This window comes from Paroedura picta, chromosome 4 (genome assembly GCF_049243985.1).
Source record: "Paroedura picta isolate Pp20150507F chromosome 4, Ppicta_v3.0, whole genome shotgun sequence".
In the NCBI taxonomy this organism is placed as follows: Eukaryota; Metazoa; Chordata; class Lepidosauria; order Squamata; family Gekkonidae; genus Paroedura; species Paroedura picta.
In genome coordinates, this window is record NC_135372.1 from 73577969 (window position 1) to 73604372 (window position 26404).

The 26404-nt window shown below is 41.8% G+C and overlaps 1 protein-coding gene across 12 annotated transcripts in view; it reads right to left on the reverse strand.

The window, feature by feature from the left end:
- Nucleotides 1-26404, reverse strand: part of SGIP1 (SH3GL interacting endocytic adaptor 1) — a 157899-nt gene that overhangs the window by 103055 nt on the left and 28440 nt on the right. For 5 of the 12 annotated variants that reach the window (XM_077333416.1, XM_077333414.1, XM_077333412.1 and 2 more), the window contains exons 2-5: nucleotides 15421-15484; nucleotides 6320-6344; nucleotides 3178-3255; nucleotides 2342-2398 (exon numbers count right to left, since the gene is read on the reverse strand). In XM_077333416.1, the coding sequence (XP_077189531.1) occupies nucleotides 2342-2398; nucleotides 3178-3255; nucleotides 6320-6344; nucleotides 15421-15484 (224 nt within the window). The remainder of the gene's footprint in view (nucleotides 1-2341; nucleotides 2399-3177; nucleotides 3256-6319; nucleotides 6345-15420; nucleotides 15485-26404) is intronic. The other 7 variants (XM_077333418.1, XM_077333426.1, XM_077333415.1 and 4 more) reach the window with 2 other exon arrangements.

Sequence of the window (26404 nt, forward strand, 5' to 3'; positions counted from 1 at the left end):
TGGAAGCTTTGGCAGGATGCCATGCTCTTTCTGAACATAGCTCGTGGGTTTTTTCTTTTGTAGCCAGAGCAACTCCCCTCCTCACATTTCAACATAAAGAGGATATAGTGGGCTGGCTACAGGCAGAGACTTCAGATAGAAGTTCGGCCTACAGTCAATCTGGATGGTGGTGTGGAGTTTGGTGTCACCTCTCAAATGGCAGTGATAAGCTCTAATGCCCTACCCCAAGCCTTTAACAGTTCAAATGACTTAGATTTGCATCCTCTTGGGCTAATAACATTACATAAACTTGGGGCCAGATTCATGTGTGCCCACCCATATTTGCTAACCCCACTCTGTACAGAGAACCATTTATTCATTCTGAGCTAAACAATCCCCTTCCTTCTTGGTGCCTGAAACATTGGAACATTAACGTGCAATGTACCAGGGAGACTCTGGGAAATGCTTTCCCAAAGTTCTAACATCTATGCAGTCACTCCTGGAAGACTATGTTTCCTAGGATTTTTGTACATGGGACACTAACATTCCAGCATATCTGGCATCAAGGTGAGATGAACATAGTTAGTGCTCTGTATCTGTTGCTGAGGCTGGACCAAGCTACTTAAATAGTAAGGGGGGGGGGGCAGGGAGGAGAAAGCTTCCCACCCCATTGATGTCACCAGGGATGAAATTAGGTGTTCAATATTTGGAACTGATATTGATTTTTCCTCATTTCTGATTCTTAAATTGTCTGTAACAGTTGATTAATATATGACTATGTACTATTCAAAAAGTAATTTTAGTATGTTAAATGTACCTGAAAAGTTAAAATAGAAGAGGAAGAGGAAACATGTCTTCCCTGTCTTGATGAAGTGCAGATAAGAACTTCACACTCCATCAGGAAATTGAGAGGCTCAGGTCACAAATACATCACGCCAAACATTCTACCACCTCCATCATGCAAAACTACTAGTACACTCTCTGGCCCCAGAAGACCTTGCCACAGTGATCCGTGTGACAGGCACCTCCCGCTTGGACATGTAACTCACTCTACATGAGCCTACCCTTGTTTTTTATCCAGAAGTTACAACTGGTACAAAATTCAGCTGCACAGGTCCTTACAAGGACCCCACCCCTCTGGAGGGCACATATTTGAACTGCCCTATATCAGCTGCACTGGTTACTAGTAGAGTTTTGAATCAAGGTGCTGGTGTTAACCTTCAAGATCTTACATGGTCTGGGCTCTGCATACCTGTAGGACTGCCTCTTCCAGTATGCCCCCAGAAGAGAATTACACTCTGCCAATATCAACTTGTTGGAGATCCTTGTCCCAGAGAAATCCAACTGGCCTCAACCAGAACCAGGGCCTTTTCAGACCTGGGTCCTGACTGGTGGAATGAGTTGCCAGTAGAAATATGGAACTAACAAAGTTCCACAGGGACTGTAAAATAGAATACTTCCACAGTTGAAGCCAGGACGAATGAAGAACAACTACTAGCCACTCTCCCTGACTTCTGCCCTTTTCCCATCCTCCTCCCAATTTTCTCTTCCTTCATGTTGGCTTCCCCATGCCTTTGAAATTCTATCATGCCTATAGGAAGCACAATTAGAATGGTTGTGAAAGCAGTACTTGGTATGTTCAGAATTTTAAGTTGTTCTATATTTTAAGATGGTTTTAATGTATTATATGTTGTGAGTTGCCCTGAGCCCACTTGCAAAGCGGGGCAGCCTAGAGAATCAAAATATAAATAAGTACATTTGACCTTTTTGCTTCTTTACAGATAAAATTTTAGCTACATTATTTTAAGCAAAATTTAGATTCTTCCAAATTAATTTAGACAGCTTCCATACTAACAGTACAATGGTCTTAAATAGAACTATGATTATTAGCACGATTGGTCTAATATTTTATAGGATCTTTTCATTTCTTCCAAGGTAATTTTGCAGAATCTAATTAATATGAAGATACAAAGTAAATTCCAGGACAAATGCAGCTTCAAACATCTATAGCAATGAAACACATGAATTCACTACTTTTTCTCAAGTAATTTAACAACTGCCAGTTTCATTTAATTGCAGCATGATAACCTCCTTCTGTAGGTCCAGCTGTGATTTTCCAAATCAGCAGAGACTATTATCAGCTGGGATGATATTTCGGGAAAATATATTTTTATACAGGTCAATTGTAATGTTCTAGGTATATTTATTATTTTAAACCGATAATCAGTATTCAGGTATCCATGTTGTGTTGCCCGGATGTGACATGCTAATAGTCCAAAGCACCACTAGGAATCTCTCTATAAATGTCACAATGTAGCAGAAGTTTCACAGAATACATGAGTACCAAGCACTCTTTACTTACATATCTTTCCCAGTCAATCTCTGAATAAAACCCATTTGGAGCACCATTTGTTCTCTTCTGCAATACATTGTTTAAAAAGCATATGTATTATTTTTAAAGGGAAGAACATCAACATTTACTTGTAAGATATCATAACAATTTGGAAATGAAGCATAGCGGACAACGTTCAAAAAGATGTCCTCCATCTAGAACAACAATATTCAGTTTTATGACACAGTTATCCCTGCTCAGGTTTGGAAAACAGTTCTCTAAATGTTCAGACTCTGGCAATAGAAGACTAGATATTGCCTTTTTATGGGTTGAAAATCTAAGTAGTTAAAAGTGCTGGACTAGAGAAACCCCTATTCACCAATAAAGTTTACTGAGTGACCCTGGGCCAGTTACAGTCTCTCTCACCTTAATTCATTTTTAATGGGTAGGGTGATGACTCAGTGCTAAAGAATTGTGGTAGAGCATGCAAAAGGTCCGAAGCCCTGGGATCTCCAGGAAAAAGGATCTAAAGTGAAAATGTTAAGAAAGACTCTTTTTCATCCTGGCACATAAGGCAAAGCAATCCACTTCCACTTCTGCTTGCTAGTATCCTCATAGATTTCAAATGAGTCAAAGAAAATTCTAATGAGTTGCAGGAGAAGCTTTCACTAATAAGCAACTAAACATATTTATAAGCATACAGTAATCACAATGAAATGTAGCTTTAAGAATGAAAAACACAATGAAATCAGCAATGTATAATAAAATACATAGTTTGTATTAATTTGGTATAAAGAATTCCAATAGTTTTACACACTGTTTCAACCAACCCCCTGGAAACTTTAAACCAATATGTGTGTCCTTACCGAAACCGTTTTTCCTCCTTCCTGTGCACACTCTGGTTTGCTATTGGAGGGTGGCTCATGAGGATGAGGGCTGGGTGGCTGGAATGGATTTTCGTGTTTATAGAAAAAGGGTTAAAGTATTGGGTGGTTTGAATTTTTAAACACATGAAATGAATTACATGGAGTAAGCAAGCTTGCTATGCACGTTTTAAAAGGTGTTATTTGTCAAGTTTAATGTAGCTGCAGACAGACCTGCAGTGGACTCTTAAACAGAGTTACTCTCTTCTAAAACCATTGAGGTCAAAGGTATAAGAAGGATGTAACTCTGTTTAGGATTTCACTGTTCATGTGGGAGCATTGGAGAAGACTGTTCAGAAGAAGAGACTTGATAGTTCAATGTGGGGATTTCTTATTTCAAAAGTTGCTCTTACTTCAGAAGAAAATATTTACAAGATAAAATATTATTTCATGTATTTTAGAATAATTTCTCATGCCATCAGCAGCAAAGGTCCTTGTTTAATATAGCAACCTTAAGTCATTGTGCCATTGCATTGCAGCAATATAGTTCAGTTAGGCAGCTAGGATGCAGGAGGAATGTGAGCTCCAGCTAGATTTGCCATTGTCTCCCACTGCCCTTTGCCCCACTCCCTTGAAAGACTGAAGAGTAAGAGAAATAAATGGCAGGAAAATAGCCTCTATAGCAAAGCTCTGGGAATTTCACAATGTCTCTATGGTATTTACCACAGAGTTTAGGAAAAATTCTTACAGCATTAGGGAGGGACATCACATCCTCCCCAAACTCCATCCACCCTAGCACCACTCAAACTCCTCCAGCATTTGCTAAGGCAATGCTGGTAAGCCTAGCCTCAACTGTGCTTGCCAGTGCTGTTGGATCTCACCTTGGATCTCAGCATCAGCACAGAGCACATTCTGGGAAGTAATGACTGACAAAAAACTTGCTGTCAAATGACAGCGCCCTTACCAACTATTTGGATTGCTTGGGAAATTTTGGTAGGGGCCGAGATAATGTTGAGCAAAGGTACATGAGAGTACACAGCTATTACAGCCTGTGGCATAGGGTGTTTTTAAAAATATATATAAGTGTGACAAAACACACAAGATAATAAACCAAGCAAAGCAAAAACTAAACACAAGAACATGTTTACTTTTTTAAATGGTTGCCAGTTTCCTTCCTTAGAACTAAATGGGGGTGGGATTAAAACAGGGGAGCAGCTCAGTAACAAAAGTCATCACCGACCACCAGACTGTTATTCCTCCAGCCTGCAGTTCAGGGGTTGAGAGGGATTCAGGATGAGTGATGCAAGGACTGAAGAATCAGATTCACTGACCAACAAATGCCAGTATGTCTCCAAAGACAGACAACTAAGAATAATGAGGTAAAATATGCAGACTCGGAAAAGTTGTCTGAAACTTTGCAAATTCACATAGTCTACAGCTATTTTGTTTTCTGCTGAACAGAACCTTGACCAAAGCAGCACTCAAAGATCAGAGTTCCCAATGTGGTCTGTCTTTTAAAATTAAAAAAGAAACACTTGACAGAATGCATAGGGGTGCAAAAAAGGGCATGTGGATGCAGGCTCTTTCAAATCTACAGCAGTGATCCTAAGCACATTTGCTTGAGAATTCATTACTTTTGAATCAATATTTACTGCAAGAAAACATGTGTAGGATTTGGATTTAAGGATCTTGGGTCAGAAGTGGGGGAGAAAATCACTTATAGTAAATAATAGGGCCTTTCCAGAAGATAATCGTAGATTTTATTCTAAGGGCTAGACTTGTGCTACCTCCAACCCAGCGCCAGTAGCATGATACCCCACCCTTAGTAGTGGGTCCCGATGATGTTATGCTCCAAATAAATAAGTTATATAGGGGGTGAAAGGAGCTGTAATATTGCTATGTGGATGACAGATGTTCAGTCTTAAAAAAAAAAAAAACCTTGGAAATGGGTGAGAGGGAAAGAGCACAGTCTTTGAATAATTAAATAAAAAGCCAAAAGCAAAAGGGGTTACAAAATAGTGGGACACTACTGCAGGAGAAAATAGCATAAGGTTTGCCATGTTTTTGCACATAAATGTTCCTACACTGGAATCTTACAGGGAGGGAACATTTAGCTTCTGAACTAATTAAAAATAGAAATGCACACAATTCTGTGTAGTGGAGAAAATGATGATTCTTATCACCAATACCACCCACCACCTATTCTACCTGAAAGCATAGCATCAACTCAGTACATTGTGCACAAGACTCACAATAGCAAGATACATGCTAGCAGGGAAAGAACCACATATTCCCAGCAACAAAAGACATGCTGAGAAAATGCAACACTCCAGGCACATATGCATTCTCTTGAAGGAAGACATCTGGATCCTGAACAATGTAGCCCCTGGTCCTTTTATTGTGCAAACATGATCATCTGGAAAGGCCCTCACATATTTTAATTCCTGTAATTTTGGTAGAGAGAATGGCACTGGTAAGGCTGCTTGCATCTCCATTCCATTGCTGAATATCTGGTAAAGAATATTAGTTTTTTTAAAGCTACTCCAATTTTCATTAGAATTGACACAACTGAATTTAAAGCAGAAGTTTTAAAATCAAGAATCCACTTAAAACAATGTGAAATCTACATCTGAACCCAACATTCTTTACTGCAAATTTAAAGTCTAATAGCTGAAGACATACATTTCCTTCTAAAGTTCACTTCTAGAAGATATAGAAAACCTAAAATCATAAATAAAAGCAACAGTAACTCAGGAGCAACCCTTTCCCTATTTCTACTTTACTGTAAAATTGACAATTGTTTTCAAATTATTGCTGGTGTTTAATTATAAATTATTTTTAATTGTACATATATTTGATTATCTTTGCTTAATGTAGTTATTTTATATAGGAAATATCAAGATGTAACAATTTATTGTTGTCCTTTGTCCAATTAATAACAAAAAGAAAATGCAATAAAACTGGATTTAAGAATTTTTTTCCCATAATCAGAAATTATATTATAACTGATAATCTTAATGTATAAAAATAGAAATATGGCAAAGGGTTAATAATGGCTTATGATGATTCACAGAATGGGGCAGCATTTTTCATCAAATAGCACTAATGTTGTACTAATAACAATTTAATTTGATTAAATACTTACAGTCCCATCCCTGTCTGGAGATCCTCTGTAATAAAGGGGAAAAAATTGTATCATTAAACCACTAATAAAAACAGACAAAACCACCAAGATTAAAAATATGAAATTGTTTTCCCTCATACTTTTCACAGACCATGTTCTGCATTGCAAATTTAGTAGTAACTATGATTTATTTTCAAATAACTCCAGTGCTCATAATTTGTTTTAAGCAGACAGCTGTAGTTCCAAGTAAATATAGTGCAGCGCATATCTCTTTCCTAAAGAAGCAGCAGAGAGCTACTTATACTAAGATCCAAGAAACCAGTGGGTGGCATATGACAGCCCACTCTCTTCCCAACTCAGATTTCCACCTATGATATGGTACAGAAGCATTCCAAAGACAAAACATAAACAAGGCAATCTAATACAGTAGGAAAAGAGAATACTAGAGGCACAAAGTTCCATCAGGGGGCTGTTTTCCTGCACTGTTTTCTTCTAGAGATTATTTTTGTTTATGTAAATCTCTGTATTTATTCAGATTGCAGCATACTAATACAGCATGCTTCTTGTCAGAACAAGAAAATGACATCTCTGCAAATTTGTGCATAATTAAACTGTTTTTTCAGTCACCCCATTATAATTACACACTTTCACATTAATTATCTAAAATAATGTCATTAATGCTCTCATAATTCCCATAAAAAGGCAACAAATTATTCAGTACTATGCTGGCTATTGGGCTAAATACAAGACAAAAAAATAGACTTTTTGAAGGAAATTAGTGAAATGGGAACAAGTTTTATTGACTTTGACACAACAGTGTACATAAATCTTACTGGGGGGGGAGTCTTCACACTGAGCTTTTTTGTTAGTCCTTAAGATGCTACTGAACTCTTGCTTTTTTCTACTCACACTGAACTAATTGATGTTATATTACTTATTTTGGTGGTTTACAAATCAATTAACAGCAGAGCATGCTTGGTTTTAAGTCTGCTGCTTCCTTCTGCACACTTGCTGTTCATACCTCTCACATACCTTTTAAATTCTAGCAGGTAACCAAGTTGGTCTGAAGGAATAGAAGAAAGTTTGAGTCAAGTGGCACCTTTAAGACCACCAAAATTAATTCTGGATGTAAGCTTTCCTGTGTATGTACACTTTATCAGATCCCCTTTAGTTTAGCTTCTCCTTGGACTACACGATTCAAGTTTACTTTTTGTTTTTTTTTGTTTTGTTTTTTTATAATAATTTTATTGTTTATTATTATGTAAAGCATTTACAGAGAAGTTGTAAAGAAAAAGCGACCAGTTGATATGGTTTGCCATCTCTTTTAACATAGATATTTAGTTCCCATCACATATTATTCCTAATCTAGAAGTTTTTACCATTTTTCTTAGCCAAGTAATTGTTAATACATATGAGAGTATGATCTGTTATAGGAATACATTCTGTTATTATCTTAAATGATATTAGGTCAGTCTCCTTCATAAATTGGCCCTAACCCGAGAATTACTACTGTCGTCTTGTTAATGCCTATAAAATATGGTTTGTCATCCTCTTTTAGCATACATATTAACATACATATTCAATTCCCATCGCATATTAATCCTGATCTAGGGGTTATTACCATCTTTCTTAACAAAGTAGTTGTTGATACATAGGAGGGTATAATCTATTATAAGAATATATTCTATTATTGTCTTAAATGATATAAAGTCAGTTCCCTTCATATATTGGACCTGTCCTAAAGGTTACTGCTACTATTTTTCCACAGGAAGCCAGGAGAGTACTCCATTGTTCAGCTCATCTTTCAGGTGGTCGCAGAAAATGAAATTGTGTTTTTTTCCATAGTAGAGTATTTCTGATTGTCCTTCTGTCAGGGCCAAAGAAATCTCTTACTTGATTCTTGCTTGTAATCGCCTTTGAGGGGGCTCTGAATCCTTTGTCAATCTGGATCTCTTCTTCTGGTCGCACAGAAATATCTCCTGATAGCTTCCTAGTTGCTGTCGCTTTTGAATAGACTCTTTTTATTTTGCTGATCCAAGTCATTTCCTGCTCTGAGTAGACTTCCAGGTTTTCGGTACTTTCCTTCCTTGAATCTGTTTTCCCAGGTTCTTTAAAGGTACTTTGAGTTTTTACATCTCTGGCACTCTCTCCCTCCAGTTGATTAACTTCCAGACATTGAAGTTTCACTTGATTTACTGTTAGCTGAGCTACGTCATCAGCTGGTCTCTCCGGACCTTGGGCTCCATCCAAAAGCTCCCCCTTAGTCCCACGAATTTCCTTTTCCAGCTTGTTGACTGCTTTCAGTATCTCTGAGTTTCCTTTGCATAACAAATGGAAAAGCTGTGCCTTAGTTAATTCTTCCATAGTTCTAGGCAGTCACAAACTATAAACAGAAAGTCTCGTGAGGACTCGCGGGAGCACGAGCGATCCCAAATTATCACTTTGTCGATCTCCGTATCAAGTCAAATTCCCCCACTGAACTTTCACCCATAAATCTTCAAAGCACTCTCTTTGTTTGGTTAATGGGTATAATTAGCTGGGAGTCTCTCACTCTGCGAAAGAAGGAATTCGCTTGTGAATTGGTTGGGGGGGGGAGGGAAGAGCTTGTGGGAGAAGAGAGAGAAAAGCCAGAAAGCTATCAATTCTTACGGTTGCAGATTCCAGCTTCTGTCAGCTTCTGCTCCTGTCAATCTGGTAAATGATGGTCTGGGAAGAATGTAAGGTCAGCTGGTCGTTTCAAGCTTGTAAAGTTGTTTGCGACAAAGACGCCATCGTGACCTTGAGCACAAGCCGCTATTAATCCAGAGAGGTCGGTCTTCCTATCTCCCCACGGATCTGTAGGACCCTCAGGATGCTGTTCCCGGTTCCTGGGGCGACCGGTGAGCAGATTTGCGTATCTGCTCAGGTCAGCCAGGTGCAGAAGCTCCTGACCCTCGGCATGGCTTAAGAGCTGAACAGAAGTCCAGCTTTTTTTTATGGCGCCATCTTCAGTTCTCCCCTTTTTGTTTTTTTGTTTTTTTGTTTTTGCTTTTGAAAAGCTTATTATCAAAAACATGTATACCATGTTTTCAAAGAAAGAAAGAAAGAAAGAAAGAAAGAAAGAAAGAAAGAAAGAAAGAAAGAAAGAAAGAAATTTGAATTGGCTAGGCTAATTGTGAATGTGGAGAAAATAAGCACCCAAAGGTTGGATTGAATCCACAGCGTTCTAGTCTTTAGGTAGGCTAGCATCTTACTACTTGAGCTATACAATCTAGGTTGAAGTACAGAGTTGATAAACAGCATATGTTTCTCTGATGGGTTTTAAAAAGTAGTAATGCAGTGTCTCATTAAAATCATTTAACTTGCCTCTCCCCCCCCAACACACTGGTATCCAACTGTACTCCCTTAATTTTTAAAAAGAAAGGTAATAAGGAAGTGACAAGATGGGAGGGAAAGGGGAGAGAGCATATGGCAACTCTTGGAAGTGTTTCTCTCCCCCCTCCCCCTACTCTGGGATTCACATGTGAGGAGGAAGGGGGGAGAAGCTGGATGGGATCCACAAGAAAGGCTTACCTATAATTCTAATGTCAAACCTTGATTCTCTTGATTTAAGGGGAGGGGGGCTTATAAAAAATCTAAATGCTAAAGCAGTATTGATTTTTAGATAAGATGGAGGTGGGAAAACCTTCTACTAAGACGGTAACCCAGAAGTGAAAGATGTTTTAAGAATCTCTCCTTACTATTTCAGAAGGCACTTCCTGTTTGAAATTGACCAATGAGCAGAGACCAATCAACTGACAAAAAGAAAAGAAAAAACTCAGAAATCAGGTTTTTCTCATTAGTATGCAGATTTGGAGGAGAACAATTGGAGAAAGAAGAAATGTGCAGAGTGGAGGAACAGGATGCAAATTAAAGGGATACTGGCTTCAGAGCCCTGGAGGGGAGGTAGGAGTTTTGAGGATGATTGCCATGCCCCTCTCCCTTATGCCTGTGATTGCTTCTAAGCTCTCAGCTTCTGCCTTCATGTGTTCTGCACACACATTATTTTGTCAGGTTTTATTATGCATAAAACTAATCCAGCTGATTTTCCTGGCCATACCGCAGCCGATATGCACCACTCAGTCCTACATTTTCCAGCTTTATTTAGGAACTTATTATTCAGGCCTTGCCACTGCCTCCCTCATTGATTAAACTGTGGTACTAATATGGGAATTATTAGGGCCTTTTCGCACGGGGATCTTTGTTGCAAATTGTTTGCGGAATGAAAAATCGCCATTTAAAATAGTGGAATTCGTCGTTATGCATACCTGCCTTTGTAGTGGAATCAGTTGCGTTTTTTAGCGTTTCCCACAGGCTTCCGGTCTCGGCAGAAATCGCTAGAAAGGAAGCGCTATTGCCAAGCTCGTCCCGCCCCTGGCCGTCAAGCAGCCAATGGGCAGCCGTTAGCATGCTCCCAAACAGCCCCTTTCCCTTTAAGAAAGGTTTTTTTTAAAAAAAAACAGACCCATAGCAACGAATCTAGGTAGATTCGTTGCTACGGAGAGACCCATCCAGCTGCCTAATGTGAGCTGTCGTTTGATTGTATGATCGTTGGCACGCTGCCTCGAGTGATAAAAAAAAAATCCCCCCCCCCCTCTCACGGGCCCGATTTTCGGCTGAATTTATGTGTAAAAAATAAAGGGACTTTATTTCAGCAAACGGGCTTTTATGTGGTTTGTGCTTAGTGACTAAAGGTGAAGGACTGAAGCCAGGGAAGCCTCTAAACAGAAAGAGGCTCGCTGGTGCGTTTATCCCCGCTCGCTCGGAGAAAAAAAAATGGCGATCGCTTCGCCGGAAGTTTGGAGGAGAGAGCCAGGGGGAGGGACTTTGAAGAACCAGCAACAATGGTAACGCACAGGTCTTTAGCGCTACTGTTGCAGATTGGTTGCAGGAGTGTATCGCTATCCGGAGGGTGAATCCACTTTTCTGGATTCCCCTGAAAGCGCTACAACGAAGCGCTTTTTGCGGGTCGGTTTCAGGATTGTTGCAGATTGTCTACGACGTCGTGGGTTATGGCAAATTAGTAGCGTTTCCAATTAGCAACCATTGTGCTATTTTGAAGCCGTGCGAAATGGCCCTTAGTTAGTTAGATTGGACATTTGGTACTGTGCAGGCTATAAATGCAAAAATAAATAAAGGTAAAGGTAAAGGTATCCCCTGTGCAAGCACCGAGTCATGTCTGACCCTTGGGGTGACGCCCTCTAGCGTTTTCATGGCAGACTCAATAAGGGGCGGTTTGCCAGTGCCTTCCCCAGTCAGCAAAAATAAATAGAAATACAAAATACATGTGTTGAATAATACTTTTTTTTTAATCCTCAAACTTACACCTGTTGTTTCATCATGCCTTCTGACTAAGAAGTCCTCATTCCAAATGGGTGGAAATGGCTCATATTCAAAGGCACTATCAATGGCCTTTTTTCACACATAATAGAAATGAGTACTGACACTTGAAGATTATGAGGCACCAAATGTTGTTCCTCTGTGATTTCAGGGGATCGTTTGTACAGTAGCTACCTACAGCAGTCTGTTGCTAAGCAATGCATTCACAAGCTAGGGCTGCAGCAGCGGAATGTAGCCTCAAAGCTGAGGCAGTGATAATTTATCTCCTGAGCTTGGCGCAGGCAGGCCATTTCACACAGCATAAAAACATTATTGGAAACTAAAAATACAATTTTTCAATTTGTCCCAGGAAGCCAAGAATAATGTTCTGAGTTGGTTTGGGTACCTTTCACTGCTCATTGTTGTCCTTTGTGAACAATGAACAAATATGGATCTCTAGCACCAGGCAGAGCACAGCTCTTCTGTCTTTAACTGTAATGCAGATTACATTCAAGAGATTTCTCAGATTTGGTGGCAGCCAGCAGCTGAAGAGCCATGCACACTGACCACAAGCAACAAAGAACAGGACCAGGACAGAGAAGCTGTCCACATTAAACGAAGTTAGGCCTTCCAGCTCTGAAGAACTTCTAATCTTTACAGAACACCAACACCCTAGTTATGTTTGTGCCAGAAGACCCTCCTATGTTCTAAAAATGGGAGAAACTTGGATTATTTTTCCCCTCATCATCTAGAAACAGAGAGCACTACATATTATAAAACAGCTTAACACTAAAAGTTGTTCACCAGTTCTAAACCTGAGCTGTGGAATACCCTGATTCATTAATTCATTAATTCATTAATTCATTAATTCATTCCATATATATACCACTTTTGCCTGAGGCACAGGGGGGTTCACATGAAATGTAGAGGAACAGGAACAATACAGTAAACTCAGACCATTTCAGCATGAGTCATTTTCTTTGGCTCATCCTCTCTTTGCTCCTGGGTTTTGTTCATGCTTCCTGATGATGTCACCTCTCTCCCATGGCTTTCCCAATGCTGGCATTACTCTACCTGCCTGTTGTCCCATGATGAGGGAACACGGATACAATCACAGTCCAAGAAGAAGCAGGGGCATCAGGAAGAGAAAACTCAGGCTGTCCCATTCCCTGACCTCCCACCTGCCCCCCCCCTGAGCACTTCCATCCACCTCCCCCTGCCCTTTATTCAAAGGACTTTTTTCCTTTTTTCCTTTTTTCCCCTGGAGCTGCACTACAGAGACAATCTTGCTATGCAGTGTAATGAGAATATACCCAGTCCACTTCATGAATGCATTGCTTTAACAAGCTTAGGTGGAGGGGTGACCAGAGCCGAGGGGGAGATAGGCGATATTTTTTCCCGCCTTGCCAATGGTTGCATTGCCAGAGCAACAAGTGGGCCTCAGTGCTGGGGCTTGCTGCTCTGGTGTCATGGCTGCCAGTCTTCTGAGTCCACTCCTACCATCTGGAGAGCAGGGGGGGCTTGGAAGACACTCCCCAACAGCTGTGGTTCCAGAGCAACAAAGGGGCCTCGATGTTGGAGCAGCAAGTGGGCCTCAGTGCTGGGGCTTGATACTCTGGCGCCATGGCTGCCAGTCTTCCGAGGCCAATCATGCCCCCCAGAGAGTGGCCTGAGAAGACTGGCAGTGGCAGCATCAGCAAACAGGCTTCAGTGTGGGCTTCAGTGTGGGCCCCAGCCACAGAGGCTGGATCGGCCACGGTACCCATAAGCCACACAGATAAGGAGGGAAGGGGAGTGGGGGGGGAGAGGGAATCTGTATCTGGGAGGGGGAGTGACAGGGGCACCCTGCCACTTTTCCCCTCATGCCTCTGCGCTGCTCGCACCATTCCCTGCCATCTTCTCCACCCCTTTTTCCTTCAGCCCACTGTGCTGCTCTTTTTGGAGCCACGCTGCAGAGCCAAGGAAAAGTAGCTGCTTTCTCCTTCACCTCGCTGCCTTGTTTGCAAATCGAGCTCCCCTGCAAAGGAGGGGGGAACACAAAAATAATGCTTGGCTAACTTTAAATCATTATATGTTGTCACAGCTGTGCAATGCTACACAGATCTTGATTTTTTTGTTTAAAAAAAACCCACATTTTTTCTATGGGAGGATTGGGGGGGGGGTCACTAGGATGCAAGTATATGCCACTGAAAGGTGATTGGTGGCTGACACTGCATCACATTGATTGACATGCCAAAATGGGGGAGGGTGAAGCAGGTTGTCCTGACTTCAGTTCAACCATCTAACTTGTCAGAAAGCAAAAACCTGGGACAAGACGGAGGGAAAGCAAGAGGAGACTCCTGTCAGGAAGACAAAAGTGGGCACGGATCTATAACCAGGATGCAGTGTGCCTTGGCCTACTCCATGCAGAAATGGTCTCAGTGATTATGTCAGATGGATGACAAAATAACAGTAATAAACAGAGAACAGTAATTAACACCCTTAACATTCTAAATTTCACTGAAATATCATGACCACCCTCCATGGACATAAAAGCTTCAAAATGCTTTGTTATTCCAAGAGCTTGCTTTCACTTACTGGTTTTCAGTTCAGGCAGGCTTTATCGGTAGGTCAAGCAGGTAGCTTCAATACTAGCCTTTCAGAGAAGTCCTATCATCAGATTAAATAACTGGAGAGATGGCGTGGCTCAGTGGTAATGCTAGGCATCCAGAAGGCCCCATGTTAAAAGGAGCAGGTAGTAAGTGATGTGAGACCTGGGAGGGTGCCTGCCACTCTGAGTAAATAATACTAACCTTGACCAATAGGGTTGCCAACCTCCAGGGGATGACTTGGGATCTCCTGGGATTGCAACTGATCTTCAAGTGACAGAAACCAGTTAACCTGGAGGAAATGGCTGCTTTGGAAGCTGGACTGGATAGCATCATATCTGCTGAGGTCCCTACCCTCCCTGAACTCTGCCTTCCTCAGGTTTTACCCCCCAAATCTCCAAGTATTCTTGAACCTGAAGCTGGCAACTCTATTGATGGGCCTGGTTCATTATAAGGCAGCTTAATGTATTTAACTATTAGGTATCTGAAGATTAAGCTGGGCCTCATCAGCTTTCATAAAGAGACTACTGTATTTGCTGGCATATAAGACTACTTTCCCCCCCTGAAAAAACATGCCTCCAAGTGGGGGGGGGGTCGTCCTATACGCTGGGTGCACTTCAATTGGGATAGACACAGCTGCCCTTAGTGGTCTCCCGATGCCCGCCTGGTGCCCATAGTGGCCTCCCGATGCCCACCCACCTCATTCTACATACCATCCAGTATCACGCTGTATCCAGCGCGGCTGCAGTAGGCCATCAGCATGGCTGCGGTGGGCATCAGCAGCGAGACAGGGGTGCCAGCCTTTTCGGCGTGACCGGCCCGTTCTGCTCGGTGGGAAGCAGTGGCGCTCCGCCCCGCCCCTTGTCTACGCAGAGCTCACACATGCGCACTTGGACACTAGTGCCGGTCACAGGGAGATGCAGGGGTGGGGCGGGTATATAACAAACTCTATATACGGTACATAGATGACCTGCAAAACACCCCCTAACAACTACCATCACTTGAAAGCATGCACACTAATGTCAACCATCATCACAATATCAGGTAATTTTCATAGTGTATTTTAAAAACTATGCACTACTGAATACTGCTTTGTTGATTTTCACGTTGCCTGTGGTAAGCAGCACCATCATGAAACATCAGTATAATAATCTCCCTGCCATTCAGGATTTGCTTCCTTTCACCATACATACTTACGTGGAATCAGTGTCCTTCTCTTTCTTCCGTATTCCAAAGGCCTTTCTTGTACGTTTTTTCAGCCCTGTGAAAACAAAAAGAATGACTGAATAAATCGGATGATTTTACTTTTGTTGTAAGCTCTCAAAAGCCTTTAGGCTAGAAGGCAGTATAGAGGCTTTTAAAACTCAGGGTCCGGCTACATGAAATACTTAGGAGTCCTCCTCTTTATCTAGCTCACGGTACTTTCCCTCTTTTAAGTAATTCTTGTGCAGGGCCACCCTTTGGATTGGAATGGTGGCAGGGGAGGATTCATCCTTTACCTCCCTGCCCCTCCTAGGCAAAATGCACATGTCATCATTGGGGCAAATGAAGCATGGGGAATGCTGCAGACCCTTCCTCTTCTCCTTGCACTGCAGTCTCAATAGAGTCCTACACGCCAGTAATTTTTAAAGTGTTGGTGAGAAGCTCTGCTTGGAGATTCATAAAGAGAACTCCTAGCATTTGGAAGCAAGATGTAAAGGTACTCCTTGGAGAGAAAAATCACTGTGTTTCACTATCATAGTTTAAATATTTATTTATATAATTATCAGAAGTCTAAAAGCAGTAGTGTTAAGAGATTGAAAATTCAGTTCTAAACCAATGCATCACGATACATCTTTCAAGTAGAATATGTTTAGTACAAATAAAGAGTGAATAATTAGAAGAATGAGTAAAGATTCTTTTGCTGTCATTTTTTCAGAGGAATGTGTTGTTAGAAAAATAAGAACAAAACATAAAACCAAGATAATCTTTGTTTAATGCACCAACATCCAACTGTTCTCTTCCACCACCAGGGGACAGTCCAGTGTCCAGTGGTAGCAAGAGCAAGCTCAGTCTTTGAAAAACTAAGATTCAAGTGGGTCTGATGTAGCACAACAAGATTTGAGTCCAATAGCAACTTTAAGACCAACAAAGATTTATTCAATGTGTGAGCTTTTGTGTGCATGCACACTTCCTCAGACAATGGAACAAAAATAATAAGAGGAGAAAGTAAATTAGTAGTAAATTAATAAACAGCTGAAGGTTGGATAGCTCTGTGCTAGAATAACAAAATCTGTTTGGGGGGTTTATTTGTTCACAAAAACAAAGGGGATATAAAAATGTCAGTTAGTGATTAATGGCAGATGCTTTCCAGGGCCCATTCCGCACACCTAGGATAAGGCACTTTCAATGTGCTTTGGCAGCTGGATTTTCCTGTGCAAAACAGGAAAATCTACTTCTAAAGTGCATTGAAAGTGCATAATCTATTGTGTGCAGACTTCCCTATTTGTGGAAAGAAATAATTAAAAGAGACTGTTGCTAGTGCCATTCATCTCCATCCAAGCATGGAAGCACCCCCACAAGTGAGAACCCCTGCTGTATTTGTTCTACTGTTCAAAGACCAGAGAATTAGATTCTAAATTATAATACATACATATTTACATCACATTACAGTCCCATTGTCCCAAATGAAATGAAGAGGCAATTTTAAGGCATATATAGATATAAGAGTTGAATGAGGTTAGCATATGTAGTAAGATAAGAAACCAGTGTCCCTGTTGACTCCTGGGGATTTCGTTATTTTGAGTGTTGTAATAACTTGCATCTCTGCAATCTCTCTCCAGTCTGCTCTTGAAGAACTTACAGGCCTGAAACTTCTGTGTATGTATCAAGGGCTCTTTTATTATGCTGATAAAAAAAGAAAATAAGACCCATTTTCCATGTAGACTTCTGATATCCTCTTCCCGTTATGCAGTATTACAGGAAGGAACATTCACTATTTTCCACATTTTTGAAAGTCCAAGTATATAATTTTTTACCAACTCACCATAGTCTACATGCTTGTTCACTTTCAAAGAGTGTCAAAGGCATTGCATGACTGGGAGGCAATGGACATGGGGCATGCTGTCACTTCCCAGAGTACTAATAGATGGAAGTAAGCCAACCCCCTGGGAATGACTAGTAGTGAACGACAAAGGAAGGTTAATGAGGCAGTTCAATCCAATCATCTCCTATTTTCTTAATGCTAGCCAAAACCAAAAAAGGAACACAACCCAACCTTTACAGGTAGGAACTTAGAAGTTGAGCTGTACAATAAAATAATGTAAAAATGGTAATTATTTATTGTAGTACACAATTAAAAACAGAATAAAAACTACATAAAAACTATACAGAACTAACTGCACATAAGACCAAATGCGTTTCGACCCTACTGGGTCTTCCTCAGTGGTCAGAATTATAATAATACACTCTATATAAAATGTCTAAACTCATTATAAAGTGTAGCTGAGTGGTTGAATGGGATCTGTAAATTATGGCTCCCACCAATATATGTAAATTTTAGACTTTTTGGAGACCACCTCCTATGGCATATGGCTAGGGTCACCACTCTTCGCTATTATATAATTCTGTGCTGAGAGTGTATCTCATGTGCGTCAGAAAAAAAGCTATCCTTTCTTAGTGCTAGCAACAGTGGGGTGCAGATTTCCTTTCCCTGCTCGGCAATAAGAATCACTGTGTTAAATACAGGACAGAATAACCACATACCAACCAGTTTTAAGTACTTATATTTTATAAGCTACATAGGGAATAGTTTCCATTCCACTTTGCTGATTTCAGATCACGTTGCTACAGTAACGCCATTGCATTTATCCTCTGAGGGAAGGAGGTCACAGTAATTGTCACCTTGTTACCACAACATTCCTGTATTTCCTGTGGGTATCTTCAAAGGGCAAAACCTATGCAGCTCTGATATCTTCCTGCAAAGAGCATGTCATAACTGCAACTAATGCCAGGGGAAGCAAAGCAATCTGATGACATGATACCTACAGTGGGGATGTTTATCAGACTGTGTGCACACCTTAAGCAGTCTGTCCTGTCTAAGGGCCCAACCAGATAGGGACATGGAAATTCACGTAAACATACATCTTCCTGCTCACATGTGAAGGGTGGGGGATGTATATGTTATCCAGACGCCTTTATTCCCCAACCCCCCTTCTTGATGAAAGGACTCATTTTCTCTCCTTTCTGTTTTGTTCTCTGGCTATCCCAAAACTGAAGATGGAAAGGTCTGTAACTAAGCATCCATTCTAACTGGAGTGCAATAGCTGTTCCAGGGAAAAGCCTTGTTTCACTAGTGTCTATTATTCAGGCCATTGATCTAGTGGCCCTCCCCCCTTCAAAGCAATGTGTGTGACTTTAACCAGGAGAATCTGCTGCACTATCATTTCTGTGTTCTGATCATAAGACCAATGTGCATTTACAGTTAAGCCTTTCATTTCCTGCCTTGTATAAGATGTCCAGTAATCTAATTTGGGCTATTTGAATTGCCCAAAGCACCACTTCCACTGATCATGCCAGTCCCTTTTCTTCTTCTTCCATAACTGTAGTCACAATCTTTCCCCAGATAGCACACTCATCTGACTCCAAAGAATGTTTGTACAGTTGCTTAGGTCCCCACCTGACACAATGAAATGTGGATTTTTCCCTTCCCCTTTGGGACTATCTGCTGTGTGGATTTTTAGACCCTCCCTTAGTGCCTGGCCTTTCAGGTGATTCATGACTACAGCACAAGGCCAAGATTCTTGGAGTGATATTTGCTAATTCCTCAGTCCAAATAGTCCCCCCTTGATCAATTTTATAGCTGATGTTACCCTACTCAAATCTCAGTGATTCTTCCAGGTTTGACACTGTGCCTTCCCACTTTGTCACAGGTACCTTAGTATGATATGAGTCATTCAGTGTGAATTCAGGGCATCTTTAAGTCATATATAGAATCTAATCCAGTACAAAGAGATGTTGGAAAGAAATGAGTGCAGAGTTGGGTTTTAAGCAGAATGTGAGCATTTTCACATTTACCTGTGTCTAGGGTATATATCTTCTGACCACACGAGTTATCATGTTTGGTTTGTTTCCTTATTTAAAACACAGCATGCAGGTGATGGTAAGTAAATCATGCCTACTCTAGTGGGAGTTTGCCAAACAAACAACTTTTGGGTGTCTACCTGCTAGCAAATCTTTTTAAAAAAGAAAGAATAGACTACTGAGGCAAAACAATGAACCTACTTATTTGAGCTGGGGGAGAATACAGTAGATACTGGTTAGTCCTGTAGCTTGGCATTCCAAGAAGACGCCATAATTTCCCTAGGCACAATTCATTCAATCAATCAATTTTTTTTTCAGCTGGAACTATGGTAGTAGCTGATGGCATGTGGGAGATACTGGTTTAGTTCTTGTGAATGATTTTGGGGAAATCGGGTATTCCCCAACTTAGCATTCTGCATTAGGTTGTTGAAATACAGCAGTTTGTACAATAACATTTTATTATTAATGTAAGAAATCTTTGCCTGAAATCAACAAAATGGCGCTGAAATAAGGACCATTTCCACACGAGGAATCTGTTCCTGGACAGCCTTTGAATGTTGGTGGGTTTTAGAGCCCGCTCCACATGACGTCACCTGCATCCCGACACTGTTCAGGAGCTGGGTCAAGTTTTGGCTATTATTAACTAGTGACTTCATGAATCGTCAAAACTGGATTTAAATCCCTAAATTGTGCATCCCATTGGTGAGCAACCAGGGATAAGCCCGTAAGGAGGAGGAAGTGTGCAATAGTCTTGAAAGTTTTATCCCACCCTTGCACCCGCCCTCCCCTCTCCAGTTCCTGCTCCAAGTAATTTTTTTTAACAGAACGCAGTCCCCATTGCAGCACAACCGCAAACCTACATTGTCAAAGATAACATAAAATCTTCTTTAAAGTGTCCATGGTCTTTTTAGAATCAGACATGAAAAATGCAAGCCCTTTTCTGTTTTCTGGAGGTGGGGAATGAGCTGGAAAAAAGAGGGAGGCGGGTGATCAAACTTCCTTCTCCCGATCATATAGGGATCTGAGTATCTTGTTTTTAAGCCAATTATTAAAATAAAATGTCTTTTTGGGCTCTAGGGACCATGTTCAGTGTCTCAGAAATCCACCCAGACAGAAATAAAGTCCCAAGTAACAGGAATCCGACCAAAGGGGGGGGGGGATGCTTTGGCGTTTCTCCATAGCAACATGGCAGTGTTAATTTTATTCAAAATGCATCTCTGTTGTGGAATTACCACATAGCAATGTGGGAAAATGCGGGAGGGGTCTCCCCGTGAGGAGGGCTGTAAATGAGAGATTTACCATCCTGCGTTTGCAAGCAAAAAGCCACTCACGTTTTATCCTTCCATGTGGAAATGGTTAAGTAATTGAGGTAGTCACTCTCCACTTTTAACTCACATGGAAAAGATACAACCCAGCAAACAGAAACTTTAATGTTGGGCTATATTCAGATAAAGAAGAGGTAAACTATTCAATCCATTATTTAGTTTTATTTACTGGCAAAGAAAGCTGGGCTGCACACATAAGATATAATCACGTGAAGGGGGAAAAGAAATCTAGAATGTCATGCTCCTTTCTAAGGCTTTATGCTGATCATTCAGTTTAGAGAAACCTGAGAAAGCAAAAATAGAAAGAGATGTTCCGAGAGATTTCATGGTTTCTGGTTACGAGAGAGTTTTCACAATGCATGCCTGCACCAAATAGCTACATTTGAGCTTTTGTACATACCTTGGCATAACAGAGGCCTTTGGCATGTAAAGACAGTAACAATTTCCGCATGGAGGGCTAAAACACAAGTGGCCTTCTGCTTGCAAACATGGAATGGTAAACCTCACATTTGCAGCCCTCCTCATGGGGAGAACCCTCCTGCATTTTCCTTTTGCCCCATTGCAGCTTTCTGCTTCCCGCTAAGGCTGCAAGGGAAAACAAGCCAAATGTCTCCCCCGCTCCTTGTCACAGCAAGCCACCAATCAAAGCACAGCAGTTCTCTCATGGACTGAAACTTTCTTATCCCCCAAGCCTCAAAATTAATTATTAATTATTAATTTTTAAAGGCACTTCTGTGTTGCTATGTAGTAGTGCCACAACGCAGATGCATTTTAATTAAAAAGTAACACTTCCACATTGCTATGGATAAATGCCAGAATGATATAGCACGCACACACACCCCTTTCGGATTCATTTTTTTTTTTTGGACTTTACTTGTGTATGGGTGGATTCTTGAGAGGCTGAACATGGGAAACTGGAGCCCAAAAAATCATTTTGTGTAAAAAGAAAGCTTTAAAATAAGGAGCATGCATCCCTGAATGATCAGGAGAAAGCTGTTTGATCACACCCCCCCTTTCCTCTTTCATTCCTCAGCTCTAAATAAAAGAATGGAACTGTGTTTTGCCTGCCTGATCTCAAAAAGACTGTGGACACTTTATTCTACCTTTAACAATGTAGGTTTGCAGTTGCGCTGCATTACAGACCATGCCATTAAAAAAAAACAACTCAGACCAAGAAATGGAGAGAAGAGAGTGGGTATGAGGGCAGGACAATGCTACAGAGACTTTCACCTCTCCATATGGGCTTGTCTCTGGTTGTTCATTGATGGAATAAGAGATAAACGTGGCAAATCCACTTTTTGCAATTTCCCTCATCTTGACATAAATCTGGGCAAAATTCAAGCCAGCCACTGGACAGCCTTGGGATTCAGGTGGCATCATGTGGAGGGGTCTCTAAAACCCACCAGCAACCAGAGGCTGTCCAAGAGCAGAGTCCTCATGCAGAAGTGGTCACAGATTACAGCTGTGAAGGCAATGTAAAAATACACAATGATTTTGGGAAAAGTACATGATGTATTAGAAAAAATGTTAAACACTAAATTTGCATTATGTCCTGAATACATGTTGTTGAGTGTGCCCCTAGACAATCTCCCTTGTAAAGCAGGTGATTTTTTCTTCCATGGGACAACTGCAGCAAGGATGGTGATTGCAAGAAGATGGAGACAAGAAGATATGCCAAAAATAACAGACTGGATTGAAAAGCTGGGAGAACTGATCAAAATGGCAAAGCTTACCAATCTAGTTAACGGTAGATCAGCAGAAGAATTTGAAGAACTTTGGGGGTACTTTTCATTGGGGGTAAATATTCCCCCAAAAATATTCACTATATATATATATATATATATATATATATATATATATATATATATATATATATATATATATATATATATATATATATATATACACACACACATACATATATGTTTAAACTGCCCGCGGTGCCACGGGCGCTGCGGACTAAATAAAGCAGTAAGGGCTGGTGGGGAGGAGTTAGGGTGGGCTCTGTCCGGGATGAAAACTCGGAGGAGCGAATCAGGAGCTGCGAAGCGGCTCCTGATTCGCTCCTCCGAGTGTCAATCCTGGACCAAGGAGGCAATGGGGAGTCGCGCTTTCCCCATTGCCTCCTTGGCCGCCATTGCCTCCGCCTTGATGCAGGGAAAGTAGCAGGGCCACCGCATTGAAGACGCGGCGGCCCTGCTCCTTTCCACCCGCACACCCGCCCAACTCTGCCTTCTCCCGGCCGCAGGAGTGGCCGCGATGTTTTGCAGATGCAGCAAGGCCGCTCCAGCGCCCGGGAGAAGGCTGCTGCTAACTCGCCGTCACCGTTGTGGCCCGCCGCCTTCTCCTCGCCGTCGCTGCCAGGGCCCACCGCCTTGGCTGCCACTCCCGTGATGCGCCATGTGGCTGGCCACCTCAGGCCCGCCCGCAACCAGCGTCCCCACAGCTCCTGGCCCATGAGGACACGACGCCGCTGGAGACAGGTAGGCCGCTTCCCCCCAATCCAGCCCCGGCCCCACTTCAGCCTCCTGTCATCTGCTGGGGGGGGGAGCATTAAGGCTTCTGCGGCCCCACGGACCCAGTCCAGGCCTACGCAGAAGCCTTTGGGAGTCAGGCCCGGGTCCTATGGCATCTAGCGCCCATTTTATTTTCAATTAAAATGGGCTTTAAATCTAGTATATAAATAAGTTAGTAGAGTAAACTGACGTCATGGTATTATAATCTTTTGTTCTTCTTTCTTTCTGTTATGTCCTTTCTTAAACTTAATAAAGGCTGGAGATATCCAGCATTTAAAAAAAAAGATCACAGTTATGTATTTGGAATACCTGTGGTTATAACCATGAACAGGAAAGAAGATCTTAACTGCTCGAATGATGGAACATCAGTTTAGTCTGGGGGCAGTTGATAATGTTTCCCCCCAAAGGAACAGAGTAGCAATCTTGAGTTGCTTAGGAATTACTATAATCTCCCTTTGACTTCCATCAAAAATTTGTTTATGCAAAGTAACAGTGAGACAAGAGGCCCTTGTGTGTTACCAAAGGAACTAGGAACTATTATGGAAAGCAGCTTTGGTTTTCTTTATGTCTCTCTTCACCCTTGGTTAATTTTTGAGAATTAGACAAGGATGAACTTGCATATTGGGAACTTTACCTTGACCCTGGAAGCTGCTTCTGGTCATCACTAGTGTTTGATTGGGAGACCTCCAAAGATTGCCAGGTCTGTGGTGCAGAGGCAGGCAATGGCAAATCACCGCTGAATGCCTCTTCCTTAGAAAACCCAACAGGGTTGCCATAAATCAGCTGTGATTTGATGGCAAGAAATAAAATAAAATCTTGAAAGTGAGATAACTGTTTATTACGAAACTCCTCCATAGCGTTTAAAAGGCAGGAAGTAATAGTCACCAGCAGTACAATAATACAGAACAACAGCAATGTAATGTTCAGTCTAGTAAATCAGTATATTAAAACTATTGACAAATAAGGTGCTCCTGATGAGTTAGGTCAAAGATTTTGGGGGAAGGACTCTCTTTTATTTTTAGTACAAATACTTGTTAAAACAGCAGATGGCAAGAACCATCTCATAAGAAGCGTTCTATCCAACGTGTGTGAGAAAAGAGGGATGTCTCTTGTCAGGTGGGATCTGCACTAACATGGACTCATCACTTATAAACAAACACAGTACTTTATTTTAGGACCTTATAATTAGGCACTCTTTTTTTAGTTTGAAAACTACTCTATACATTTCAACTCAAGAATGAACATTCTGAGTAAGTGCACAGAAATGATTTGTGGGAATTCATGCCGTGGCACTGCCTATTCATGGGTTATTACAGCAATTAAAACTCTTGCTTTTCTTATGACAAGATAAAAAGGTGAGGAAAAAAAACCAAATCAGCATAAATACAGCCAGGTTTGGCAGGTTCCCCTAACTCTCCCCCCTCACAGCAGGAAAGATAATTAGGAAGAAGGATACTCCTGGGAGCTGCTGCCACAGATGTCTATCCCCCTCCCTTCCCACATCCATTTTTGCCAGATTGGCTGATACCCAAGGAAGTATTCTGTGAAACAAACCTTGGTTAGCTAATCACTTTCTAAAGTCAGAGGCACCGCATTACAGATGCAGCACAAGTGCATTTGATGTTGCTTCTCTTCAGCTGTTCTGCCTTTAGTAGAGCCTAGAAGACCAAAGCAGATAGCATCACATGCTCTCATTCAAAGTACGCAGAGCAGGAGCAGAAAAGAGAAGCATATTTTAAAAGATGACTGCAGGAAAATAGGCTTTAGAACCTTTTGATCTACTTCACTGTTTACATTTACTGCTGGCATCCAGACTCCTCCCAGATCTCTTCCTACTGAACCATCATGAAGAGAGAAGTCTGCCTCAGCTGCATGCAGCTTGGCAAGGGCTTCATTGTGCTTTGGGCCTCAGAGTATGTGAAATCTAAAGCTGCATGCCAATGGATATGAACATACATATATAGACAGCACAACATCTTTTTTGGGAATGTTAATTTGCTAGCAAAACAGAATGTCATTGTCGTCGTCGTCATCATCATCATCATTGTTAGATTTATTTCCTACCACTCCCTAAGGCTCATGGCGGGTAACAATAGTCTGGTCCCATTCAAATACCCACCAAAAGACTTTAAAAAATTCCAACATGACAGAAAATATTCTCATTTCCACCCCCCAGTACCAGAGCAGCAGGGAGAGTGGAGAGGAATGATGTAATTTCCAATCCCAGGGGAGGGGCGATGGTTCTACTTCACTGACCCCAGCCTCAACCTGGTGGAAGAGCTCTGTTTTACAGGCCCTGTGAAAAGCTGGCAAATCCCGCAGGGCCCGCAGCTCACCTGGGAGCTCATTCCACCAGGTAGAAGCTAGGACTGAAAAGGCCGTGGCCCTAGTTGAGGTTAGGCGCACTTCCCTAGGGCTGGGAACAACCAGTAAATTCTCACCTGCAGAGTGCAAGGCCCTGCGGGGGGCATAAGGAGACATACAGTCCCTCAGGTATGTGGGTCCCAACCCACGTAAGGCCTTAAAGGTTAAAACCAGAACCTTGAACCTGATCTGGGCAGCAATTGGCAACTAATGCAGCTGCCTCAGCATAGGCTGGATATGGGCCCTCCAAGGTGTGCCAATGAGGACCCTAGCTGAAGTTTCCAGATCAGGGACAAGGGTAGGCCCGTGTAGAGCGAGTTACAGAAATCTATTCTGGAGGTGACTGTCACAAGCATCACTGTGGCCAAGTGATCAGAGGACAGGTAGGGTGCTAGTAGCTAAGCTTGGTGAAGATGGACAAATGCTTGGTTCACTACTCTCTTGACCTGTGCCTCCATAGTCAGAGAGGCATCAATGGTCACCCCCAAATTCCTGGCCTGGGACGCGATGGTAAGTTGCACCCCTGCCAAGATGGGTAAATGCCTGATCCCACCCCCTGCCTCCCAGCCACAGGACCTCCGTCTTGGAGGGGTTGAGTTTCAGGTAACTCTGCTTGAACCATTAGCAGGCTGAACCACACCAACATGTATCCGAGGGGGCAAATTGCCTTACCTTACCAGAGTGTGACCCAAGCCCATTACCTCAATGTGACCTGATCAGATTCCTACTCCTCATGCCCCCTTCTTGGATCTGTGCTCAGAACTAACTAAGCTTCAGGCAGAGGACCAGCATCAAGATTAATGCCAAGGCTGAGTCGGACTCTACAAAGAGGGCTGAGGACAGTTTTTTTCCCATTGTTACAGAAAGATCTTGGCTTAAATTTAACATTACTAGATTCTGTACCTTTTCAATTAA